The sequence below is a fragment of the Acomys minous genome (genome assembly GCF_964271855.1).
Source record: "Acomys minous genome assembly, chromosome: 2".
NCBI lineage: Eukaryota > Metazoa > Chordata > Mammalia > Rodentia > Muridae > Acomys > Acomys minous.
Window position 1 is genome coordinate 30515812 of NC_140484.1, and position 12625 is coordinate 30528436.

The 12625-nt window shown below is 41.6% G+C and overlaps 1 protein-coding gene across 1 annotated transcript; it reads left to right on the forward strand.

The window, feature by feature from the left end:
• Positions 1-1214: 1214 nt before the first annotated feature.
• RLN1 (relaxin 1) lies at positions 1215-4035 on the forward strand (the record flags this gene model as incomplete). Its single annotated transcript, XM_084802312.1, has 2 exons — positions 1215-1428; positions 3746-4035. 2 exons carry the CDS (start codon positions 1215-1217, stop codon positions 4033-4035), a joined length of 504 nt encoding a protein of 167 aa, XP_084658438.1.
• Positions 4036-12625: the final 8590 nt, after the last annotated feature.

Genomic DNA, 12625 nt, shown 5'->3' on the forward strand with positions numbered 1-12625 from the left:
CAGCATCACCCCAATACCAAAAGGAGACAAAGACACAATAATCAAAGCTACAGACCAATGCCGCTGATAAATGTAGACACACAAACACTCAACAAAATATTAAAACATCAAAAAGATCATTCAACGTCATCACGGTTGATGCAGCAAAAAGGTGCAAGGATGCTTTACCATATGCAAATCAGTAAATGTAATATGTCATCAGAATGAATTGCAAAAAAAAATCATACAAATTATCTCAACATAAGAAAATTCAGCATCACTTCACGATTTAAAACAAGCTGTAGAAAGTCCGTACCTAACATAATCGGGAGTACATGACAAGCCACAGCCTGTGTAATTCTGCACGCGGAGAATCTGAAAGCATTTATTTCTTCTGATATTTTGAATACGACAAGGACATTGGTTTTTACTGCTCTCGTTCAATATAGTCCTGAAGAGTTTGGGATGAACAATAAGGCAACAAGGTGCACAGAAGACAATTAGCCAGAGAGAGGCCAAATGGTGCAGAGGATATAATTTTATATATTGAAAATCCAACACTCCATTATGACTAGCAGAATCTCCACATACAAAAATCAACAGCATTTTTAAAGCAGCAATAATGAGTTTGCTGAAAAGAAATCACAAAAAGCAGCCTCGTTCACGTCAGAAAAACAGACAAGAAACAAAATCAAAACCAAAACCAAAAAACCAACCCACCAAGTTTCAATAGTTTCAATGTCTTCTACCAGGATTCAGGTGAAAAGTTGTCAGTTTCCCACGCTCAACAGTTTATCTAGGGCAGGTTACTCTTTCTATGGCCACTGCAATTATAACCTTAGGGGTTAAAAGGTAGCGTGGCAAATGTTCACACTGGCAAGCCTTTGTTTGTAAGAAGATAGGTGGTCTCGACTTTACTGCTGAAGTGACTTAGAGCAATGGCCATGTCTTATTCTGCAATTAAGGAAAAGCCTCAAATCCAGAATAACTTTGGCATACAAAATGGTTTGCGGGTAAGAGCAGAGAGGACAGAAGAGCAGCACGATGAACCAACGCGGTAAGGCGAACAAGACCGGAGAAGGCAATGCCGTGCGTGCGTGGGTAGAAAGGAGGCGGAGCTGGAACCATCAACCCTGAGAGCGCCCAAGAGATATAAAAGCCCCGCTAAGCACTAGGAAAACAACAGAAGTCCGGTCCCTCCAAGGCTGAGTCGCCCCGAAGCAGCCCAGACCGGGATGTCCTCCAGATTCTTGCTCCAGCTCTTAGGGTTCTGGCTGCTGCTGAGCCAGCCTTGCAGGGCGCGGGTCTCTGAGGAGTGGATGGATCAAGTCATTCAGGTGTGTGGCGGTGGATATGCCCGTGCGTGGATCGAAATCTGCCGGGCTTCCACGGGGCGACTGGCTTTGAGGCAGGAGGAGGCAGCTCCTCCGCCATCCCGGCCAACCACAGGTGAGTACCCTCTGAACGCGCACCAGCTTTCCCACGCTTTCCATTGGTTGCCCAACAATTAGAACCACCACCCCCCTTCGGCTGGTGGTTTGCGACCCGCCAGGCTCAGGTTTGGTTTTGGCAACTTGCTTGGGTTAAAGAGTTCCAGTGAAAACCCATCAGAAGGAGTTGGATGTGCTGCAGGCAGCAGCTTCGCACTAGGTGGTGGCGCTTGGTCCTACTGGGAGCCAAAATCTGGGCTTTGGAGTATGCCCGGGAGAACGCCCACTCCTGGCTCCCGGTTTTTAAAGGCACGTTGTCCAGTGAGCCTGGCCCTGCCTTGCGTCTTTTTGCTTTGGGTCTTGCAGTTCTATTGAGAGGGTGGAGAAGTGCAAGAGAAACAAAAGTGACTAGGTGGCCGAAATAAAAAGTGAAGGGACCGGTGAGAAGGGAGGCTAGCTTTCAGACTTATGGCCAAAAACTCATTGGCTATATAAATGATATTTTAATTAAAAAACCCAGTGATTAAAAATTGTGTGCCTGTATGGATTCAGTTAGATTATAATGTAACAGTTGAGCCTAGTATCTACAAATTAAAAATACGGATTTCAAAGTAAGTTAAAAATTATTTTTAAGTGAAGACCTTCAAGGCTCAAAGCCCTGTTAAGTTTGCTCTGATCCAAACTACAACTGGCCTTTGCTAACTGACTTTAAGCACGTAAAAGTATCATCAGCTTGGCAGCCAATAAAGCCATATCTGGACGAAGTCTTAGAGCAAGGAGGGATCCACCTTAGGTGAGTTAAAGTTAGAATGTCTTACTGGAAGAAAAAAGAAAGCTAAAACGTCTGATACACACAAAGTGCTATAGAATGTCGCCTGCCATTGCCGGTTTAGGCCTTGGATGATCCGAGCAGAGAGAAGACGACTCGGCGACAGTACTATCGCTTTTCCTCTGCCATATTCCAGCTGCTGAAGTTTGTTGTTGGCTGGAAGGACCACAGGATTCTTAGGAAGGATCTGTGTCCCAGGACACCCTGTAGAGGGCAAGCCGGCCACTAACTAGCCATCTCCCCTCACACGCCTACATTGTATCTCTTGGATTCTTTGGTTTTATTATTTCAAAAGGAATAACTCATTGATAAGCCGACACACTGTTCTGCTCTGCATGAAGAACGGCAGCAAGACCTGGGCCATTGCACTGTTGCTTCAACTTAGCCAGCATTTCTAGTTTTCTTTCTCTGCTAACGCTTTTAATTTGTGCATTTGGAATAGTTAAAGCCGAGGGGTGGGGTGGGGGGAGCAAGGAGGAAGGGTTTGTGTTAAAGGGTTTTGTAGGCAAAAAAAAAAAAAGTTTTCTTTTTAATCTCCTAACTGACATTGCTCGTGGAAATAGGTACCAAATGTTGAACTGTACATATGTACAAAGAAGGAAGGGGCCAGGCGTTTCTAGCAGTTTTCCCACAGTGCTGAAGCAAACACACACTCAGCACTTTGGTATATGCAGGCGGGAGGGGGTGCGGGACACACACAGACCCTTGGCTTGGGAAGTGTCCTTTTAGGCTGTTTCTTTCTTGAATATATATAATACCATCGATTTGGGGCAAACTCTCTGGGGAAGAAAGATGGCCCCGTAAGTATTTAGAGACATAGCTCATCCTCTGTCAGAGATGAACTGTTGGAAATTCTCTTTTAAACTTCATCCCGAAGCAGTAACCTGACACTATGGGACGCTTAAGATCTTTAAATCATGAAAATATTTTTTTAAGGATTACTTTCGTGCCTCAAGAGCCGTGAAGAAAATTATTTTAGGTTAGAAAACATGTAAACGAGTGTGGTTTTTGTTTCATTTTGTTTTTTGTTTTGTGTGACAAGGCCTCTCTGCATAATCCTGGCTGTTCCAGGACTTACTCTGTAGACCTGCTGGCCTCAAACTCACAGCGATCCACCTGCCTCTGCTCCCCAAGTGCTGGGATTACAGGCGTGCAGCACCCCACCTGGCCAGAAAACATGAGAACTGGTGTTTTCAATTACCACCATGATTTGAGAAAAATCAGAGTTCAGTGTCAAAGGGTGAAAATTACTGTGACAAAAAGCAGGAGGGCTGATGCAGAAAAAGCCACGTGCAGTAAGCAGAGCCTTGGTAAGATTGGAGCACTTTGAACTGCCCAGCAAGCAAAACCATTTAGAAAGTCAATACTTACTGACCCTGTTTCAGGGTTTAATTACATCCAGGTAAAATGCTTTTTTTTTTTTCCTATACAAATGTCTGTCCTTTCCCGACTGCTCCTTAAAGTGAATATTTTCTCTCCCCTCCCCCCTTTTTTTTCCACTTGACAGAAACTGTAGCATCCTTCATCCTCAAAGATGCAGAGCCTTTTGATATGATGTTGAAATGCCTTCCAGATTTGTCAGAGGAACCTAAGGCAGCAGTGTCTAAGGGGCTTACATCATTACCAGAGCTACTACACTATGCACCTGCGTTGAGTGATTCGGGTGTTAGCTTGGAAGGATTTAAGAAAACTTCCCATAATACTCAGGGTGACGCCAAAGACAACAGTCCTCCAGGACTTAAATACTTACTCTCGGATATTCCCTCCTGGAGAACGAGACACTCTGGGTGTTGCTGAGCAAGCAATGTTGCCACTTCAGTTGCACCAGAAGAGCCATTGCTAAACTCTTCTGATACGGAGCTAACCGCACAACTCGTCTAGTGTTCACGCGTATTCTTGCTACCTGGTTGATGCCTCTTTCTGGTCCCTTTGATTACTTATTGTGACCTGAGAAATCATTATTTATGTGTGGATTTGTCCTTTTGATGTGAAAGAAATGTTCTTTGCATTATTGTAATTCTGCTAATAATACCTTTACGCAAAACTCATTTTGCCTTTTTTTAAAGAGTCTTATTGCTTTTGGATGACATTAATGTTAAATGATTACAAATTCTTACCGCTTAGCCATACATAATAGCTCACCCTAATCCAACGCCCTCTTAGGAAATTCTGACTCCTCTTCTGGCCTCTGCAGGCACCACACATACGAGTAGTGCACAGACATACATGCAGGCAAAGCAGCCATACACATAAAAATTTAAAGTAATAATAAAATAAAATACATCTAAATACCAATTTAACAAATCCATTGAGCTGTGCTAATAATAAATGCTAGTTAGATGTGTTTTTTTTTTCACAGATATCCACTAAGGTTCAACTTAGGAGGCACCAGATGCTAAATAAGAGCAAAAGAATACTCCATTCACTAATGAGTTTTTTGAAAAGAAATTTAAACATTAAATAGTACAATAATAAACTAAAATGATTATAGAAGTAGGGAAACAGTACAAAGGAACTCATAAATTCTCATGTACTCACTTATCCATTAAATTACCAAATATTAAAATATTAATAGCATTTAATTAATTATTTGTTGATAATATTGTTAATTGTATCTATTACACTATACTATTGTTAAGAGCCTACTGTATTCCTGATACAGTTCAAGGCAAGGAAGATGTCATAGTAAATAAATCAGATGAAGATTCTTAACCTGCATGGAGAACACATTCTGGTCGGAAAAGACTAAACAGATAAAGAAGTGACGTCTATTGCGTGTCATTTTGGAATGGATGGCATGGGAAAGTATAAAACAGGACAGTGGTGTAGTCATAATTAGAGTCACTATTGTTATGATGAAACACCACGACCAAAGCAACTTGGGAAGGAAAGGGCTTATTTGGCTTATACTTCCGTATCATTGTTCATCGTCAAAGGAAGTCAGGACAGAAACTCAAATAGGTCAGGAACCTAAAGTTAGGAGCTGATGTGGAGGCCATGGAGGGGTGCTGCGTGCTGGCTTGCTCCTCGGGGCTTCCTTAGCTGGCTTTCTTAGAACCCATGCCACCAGCTCAGGAACTGCACCACCCACAATGGGCCAGGCCCTTCCCATCAATCACTAATTAAGAAAATGCCCGACAGGCTTGCCCACAGCCCAATCTTATGGAGGTATTTTCTTAACTGAGGCTCCTTTCCTCTCTGATGACTCTAGCTTGTGTCATGTTGACATAAAATTAGCCAGAGCAGGGCTGGAGAGGTGGCTTAGTGGGTAAGAGCACTGATTGCTCTTCCAAAGAACCTGGGTTCAATTCCCAGCAGCCACATGACAACTCACAATTGTCTCTAGCTCCAGTTCCAAGGGATCTGACACTCTCACACCAATGCACATAAAATTTAAAGTTAAACAAGTTTAAAAAAAAAAAGGTGGGTGTGGTGGCACATATCTTGGGGGTGGGGGTAGGCAGGGGTTGGGGAGAGACTAGCCAGAGCAGGACAGAAAGCACAGCGTAGCATGTCAATCAGATTGTCTTGAAATTTTAAATCTCCACCTAGGTATGATAAGTGTACGCTTTTCTCGGAATTTTCCCTTAAAGAGTTCTGACTAGAACACATGCCCAGTTGATTGATTCTCAAGAGAAGTGATGAAATTGTCCTAATCCTTATATATTGTCCTTAAAAACTCTGACTGTTGGTTGAATTAACAGTATTCATGGATGCCACTAGAACTCAGGACAAAACTACGGGAACAGAAAATGGAGAAAAGACAGAGTCAGAAGACAGAAACGAGAAACAAAATATAACCAGAAGCACTTAGACTATTACTAAATCCATGCCTTTCTGTAGCTGTGGCTGGCATTCTGAAGTTGATGAAACTACTTTCATATAGTAAAAATTCATTAAAATTTATAAAGAGGGGCTGGAGAGATGGCTCAGTGGTTAAGAGCGCCGCCTGCTCTTCCGGAGGTCCTGAGTTCAATTCCCAGCAACCACATGGTGCCTCACAACCATCTACAATGTAATCTGCTACCCTCTTCTGCAGACAAAGCACTCATATGCAATAAATAAAATTAAAAAATCTTTAAAAAATTTTATAAAGAAGGCAGATATCAATGCAGAGACTCTTAATGGATCAAAGTACAGGGACACTTATATGACCCCCCCCCCCCACCAAGGCCCATAGAAGGACGTGGAAGAGTGGAGTTGGGAAACCCTAAAGCTCTGGAGAATGTGGGGGCGTGCTCTGACATGCTGTCTTCTGGACATGGACCTGCACAGAATAGGAACTTTCAGCATTCCACCATGGACCAGGGAATGGGCGTGGGATGGCCTTGAGGCCTCATCCCTCCCTGAGAGGTGCTGATGTTTTCAGTGGTGTGGTCATTGGCTAGTTGCCCATGCTACAGTGAGTAACCAGCCCATGTCCATTCAAAGCCATTCTAGACTCAGTGAATCAAAAAAGAGATTGAGTCAACATATGCAAATCAATATGTTTACCTAAACACAAAAATGGTCCTAAGGCAAAAACCATAAGATCATCTCAGTTGATGTAGAAAAGGCCTTCCACCAAGTTCAGCGTATTTTTCATCATGATGAAATCCCTGAAGACACTAGGAATAAAAAGAACATGTCTCAACCTAACACTTCTACAGGCAATATTATGCTAAAGGGTAAAAAGCTGAGAGCATTTACTCTAATATACGAAACGAAACAAGGTTGCTTTCACTGAATTGAATATAGTGCTAAAATTCTTCACTAGAACAACAAGAACAAGAAAGACAAGAGATAGACTTATGAAAGCATTAAGTCAAAAGTACCCCTGCTCGCTGCTGGAGCAGCGTATGCTTAAGAGACACTAAAGGTTGTCCTGTTTCTCCATCAGCTTTGAAAGATAACTTTGCTAGCCACAGCCATCTTGGTCAGTAGTTCTCTAATTCCAGATCTTTTTTTTTTTTTTTAATATTTATTTATTATGTATACAGTGCTCTGTCTGCGTGTACACCTGCAGGCCAGAAGAGGGCGCCATATCACATTACAGGTGGTTGCGAGCCACCATGTGGTTGCTGGGAATTGAACTCAGGACCTTTCGAAGAGCAGGCGGTGCTCTAAAATGTATCATTCTTCGGGTTCCTTCTTAAGAATGTTGCTTACAGGAACCCTGACGTTACTCTGCTTCTGTCTTCGTAGGAGGGTTGGTATTTCGGTTTTACTGCTTTTAATACTGTTTTTCAGTTAGTGTTTTTGACATCTTGACAATAATATGTCGGGGAGAGAAACTTTTCTGGTCATGTCTACTTGGGATTCAAAATGTCTCTTGTGTTATTTGAATGCAATTTTTCTCTAGATTTAGGGGTGCTACAATTTTTATTGAATATAGTCCCTATATCTTTAGTATTTCTCTGTGATTCTCCCTTCATCCTGTGGATTCTTAGGTTTGGTCTTTTTGGTTGTCTTCTTGGATGCTGTGGTCAATGCTTTTCTTTTCTTTGTTTGTTTGTTTGTTTTTAATCTTATTGGTGTTTGAGTGCTACTACATCAAGCTTATTTACTTTCCCTTGTTTTCTTCCCTTTGCCTGGTTGAGTCTGTGAGCCATTTCCCACTGCCCCCCTCTGGTTTTTGTTTATTTGGTTTTGATTTTGACCCATTAGGATTTTCATTTGTAACTTTTTTTTTTTGTCAAAATGTCAATGTTCTTGCTGAACTTTCTTCAATGTCATGGGTGTTGTTGTTTTGTTTTGTTTTGTTTTTCTTCTCTGTGTTGTTGGCTTTCCTTTCTAGATTCTGGACTGAAGTTGTCTACTTGTCCATAGTCTTTTTCAGATCATTGGTAATTTTTACCAGAAATATTTGAAGTTCTTCATCTGGCATTTGACCTATTTCAGGATCAGTTGTTGAGGAATGGCAACCGTATGAAAGAGTTAAGTTGCTTTGCTTTTTCCTGTTTCTTGTGTTTCTGTGTGGCAATCTATAATCTGTTGATTGGAATACCTTTTCTTGATTTGGTGGCCAGTATTCTTACTGAGCAGCCTACTCTTAGAGGCTCAGTCACCAGCACCGCTTGCCAAGAAAGGACTAAACTGCTGTGTCAGCAAGAACATCAAACCATACAATCAACTAATATTGCACCAATAAAGACTACTACAGAATGTATTAGGACATTTAAAGGGTACATAGAATAAGTGTGAAAACACTAAATGAATGTCATAACAGAAGATGACACTGGGAACTGATAAATATGTGCAGCAGGGTAGCAGGACATAAAATCAATATACAAGAAATCAGTAGCCTTCCTATAGAATAGTAATGAACTCACTGAGGAAAAAAGTAGGAGGAATGCCCATTCCCAATAACTTCCAAAAACTAAAATAGCTAGAAATAAAGCCAATTAAGGAGATGAAAAACTTCTACAGTTAAATCACTGAATAAACTGGTAACGATGATAGAAAATAGACTGGGCTCCTCGTGCTCATGGACAAAGTTAATCTGTGAAAATGGCTTTACCAGCAAAAGGTGTTCATAGGTTCAGTACACTAGTCATCAGAGTTCCAGTGCCGTTCCTGGCAGCACTACAAAAGGTAGCCCTAAAATTCACTGGGAAATACAGAAGACACTGAACAGCTAAAGAAGTACTTACCAGGAGGAGCAATGCTAGAAGCACTACAATATTCAATAGCAAATTGTATCAGGGTCCTAGAAGCAAAAGCAGTAAGTCCTGGCATAAAAACAGAACTAGGGACCAATGGAATAGTATAGCAGACTCCAAAATAAAGCTACGCACTTCCAGCCACCTAGTTTTTGCCAAAGGTATTTAGAATAATATTCTGAGAAAAGACAGCCTCTAACAACGGTGCTGAGAAAACACGATCTCCACATAAAGAATAAAATTGAGTTCTTATCTTTCATGCTGTATTTTTTTAAAAATTGAAATTCTTCAAGGACCTTAAAATTAGAAGCTGCGCAAGTGTACAAGAGGATAGTATGTGGAAAACACTTCAGGATGCAGCATAGCCTGAGACTTTCTGAAAAAGGACTCCAATAGCATGAGAAATAATCCCAGTAATTAAAAGATCATATGATATTTAAAAAACAAAAAGTCCAGCCACAACAGTAAAGAGGTAGCCTACAGAATGGGGGAAATTATTGCTAATTACACATTAGACAGGGTGATAATATCCACCCTGAATGAAGAACTGCAAATTTTAAACACTGGAAAAGTCAATCATCTATCTAGTTAATAAATGAGCTAATGAACTGAGCTCTCAAGAGCAGAAATGCAAATGGCTAAAAAAAAATACATTCTTACCCACAAGGGAAATACAGAGTCCATATAGTTTACCCAGAAGAGCTATTATCAATAAGTAAAGCCTATGACAACAAACGCTGGCAAAGATGTGGAGCAAGGGGAACAAATTCGCTGTTAGTGAGAATACACATGCATGTTGCCTGTATGAAGGTTACTCAAGAAACTAAAGGTAGAAAACTCCCATATCACAGCTCTACAGCGCTTGGGAATATGTCACAGGGGCTGGGTTGACCCATCACAGAGACACTCACACACATTTTTATTGCTGCACTACTCACAGGAGCTAGGGAATAGAACCAGCCAAGGTGTCCTGCAAGCGATGGGTGGGTAATGATAATGCACTGGGCTCAGTGGTTACCAGCATGTGCTATTCTCCCAGAGAGGCTGAGTTTGGTTCCCAGCACCCATGTCAGGTAGCTCACAACCACTGGTTCCTTCAGCTCCACATGATATGACATCATCCTCTTCTGTTCTCAATGGGCACCCACACTTGAGTGCACATACCCACACACATACTTAAATATAAACACTAAATTTTTTTAGAAAAGGAAATGTGGCACATATGCACATGAGATTTTTTAAATACCTTTATAAAGAAAAAAAATGAAATTATGACCTTTGTAGAATAATGGATATAAGTGTAAATGATGTTAAATAAGTGTGTTTGATTCAGAAAGACAAATATTTTGTGATAATGTTCTAGAATAAAGTTAATAGTACAAGATACTAATAAATAAGTCTGAAATTAATTTTATAATATTAGAAAATTCACTCAAAATTAGTCATTTAAATAATTTTTTTTCAGTTAAACAAATCTGTTCAGTCACTGTACTGGTAATAATAATGTGTAGCAGTTAAGATTGTGTTCCGGGACAGTGAGATGCCCTAGCAGGTTAAGGCACTTCCATCAAACCTGACAATGTGACAATAATTCATGGGACCTACATGGTGCATGGAGAGAACCAGTTCCAACCTACACACACACACACACACACACACACACACACACACACCAGTAAATAAATGTAACAAAACAATAACAAAGATTTATTAGAAGAAGAATGTGTTCATAGAAATTAACTAAGGCAAAGGCAACTGTACCGGAAGCAGGATACTAAATGACTCTTACTTACCCGTGGGAGGTGCGGGAAAGGAAGGGCAGTAAGGAGGCCAGCGAGACTAGAGTAAATAATGCTATAGACGTGAGAAGATGCCATGCTAACCTAGCAAATGAGTCATTTTAAAGTTTATTTATTTTATTCGATGAGTATGAGCGTTTGCCCGTTTGTCTGTACCACGTATATGCCTGGTATTGATGGCGGCCTGACCTGGAATTACAGACTATTGTGAACTGCCTTGTGGGTACAGGGGAATGAACTCGGATCCTCTGAGAGAGCAGCAAGTTCTCCTAACTACCATGATAGCTCTCTAGCTCCATTACCAGTTTTTTTTTTAAGTTAAAAAAAATATAATTGATGAAGGAGATGAAAGGAAGCTTCTGGAAGGGAAGAGAGGGCTCGTGTAAAAAAAAAAAAAAGGCGTTACCATTCCAAGTGGACGGTGCAGTAACTTTCATTTGTACATTTTAGTTAATTGGGGTCCTGTGTTCTATATTTCATTAGGCAGTCTCCTGGCAAAGACGACAAGGAAAATGAATCAATAAAAAGTCAGGGAAAGAAGACTTTTTAACTTTCACTCCTGAGTGAAGAAGAGCCCGTTAACTTCAACTTCCTTCAAGCCGGAAGCCCAAGCAAGCCTGGAACACATCCAAGGGTTCTTGAGGAGGTTGCCGGTACAGAAGGGCAGCCAGAGAGTGGAGGGGCGTGGCTAGGGGCGTGGCGTTGGAGGAGGCGTGGCGGGGGCGGGGCAACGGCCGTTGCTTGGCTCTGTGGTGTAGCCCAGAGATGAAGGTCCTGTGCTGTTTTTGTCTGTTGTGGCTTGTACTCCTACCGCCTGCTCTCTCCGACATAAATGAAGACAGAGTCAGACGCAGGAAGCTGTGCGGCAGGTACCTGCTGTTAGAAATTATAAGAATCTGTGGCACGGGTGACTGGAGCCAGTTCAAGATGAGCAAGCAAACTCCTATGATGCACTTGGCTCCCCAATCCTCACAAAATGCCAAAACCTTCAGCCCTGACCGGATCCCATCTTTGGCCTGGGGAAGATTCAAAAACCCAGGTAAAATTCTGAAGGGAGGGCTTTTGTGTTCATCAGTGTGCATTTCTTATCCTTGACTTTGATCTTTCTGCAGGAAACAATTTGTGCCTAGCTTACCTGTAAATACAGCTTTAAAAGCATACAAACTAAGCTGGGCGTGGTGGCTCATGCCTTTAATCCCAGCCCTGGGGAGGCAGAGGCAGGAGGATCGCTGTAAGTTCGAGGCCAGCCTCGTCTACAAAGCAAGTCCAGGACAGCCAAGGCTACACAGAGAAACCTTGTCTCAAAAAACAAAACAAATGTGGCCACAGCAGACACCCACAAAGTCTCTGAATAATTACATTCAGGGGGTTTTCTAGTTTCTATGCCCTAGTACCCAATAATGTTGATTGAGTTAAGAACAATATAAGAGAGCTGGAGAGATGGCTTGGTCGTTAGGAGCACTGTCTAGTCTTCCAAAGAACCTGGGTTCAATTCCCAGCATCCACATGGCAGCTCACAACTGTCTGTAACTCCAGTTCCAAGGGACCCTCACACCAATGCACATAAAATACGATTTTTAAAGCAGGAACATTATAACAGTACATCTTTACTTTAAGCACATCTCCGCTTCTTATTTCTCTATGTTAAAGAACAAAGTGTTTCTATTAGCTACTTGCTTATAACCTACACATGAAAAGACAGCTTCTCTGGAAATAAGCAAAAGCAAACAGTGTAGGCAAATGAACAAATAACCATTACGGCATCCAATGGGTATTTCTCCAAAGGTGACGTGCAAGCCCAGTAGGTGATGTGTGGAATCACCTGAGACTCCAGGAAGTCCACTTCTATCCCAAAGGCCTAAAAACATGAATGCGTGAAAGTGCGGGCAGTGTTATTCATAATAGCCAAGAAGTGAAGACCACCAAAATACCCCTGACCCGATAGAC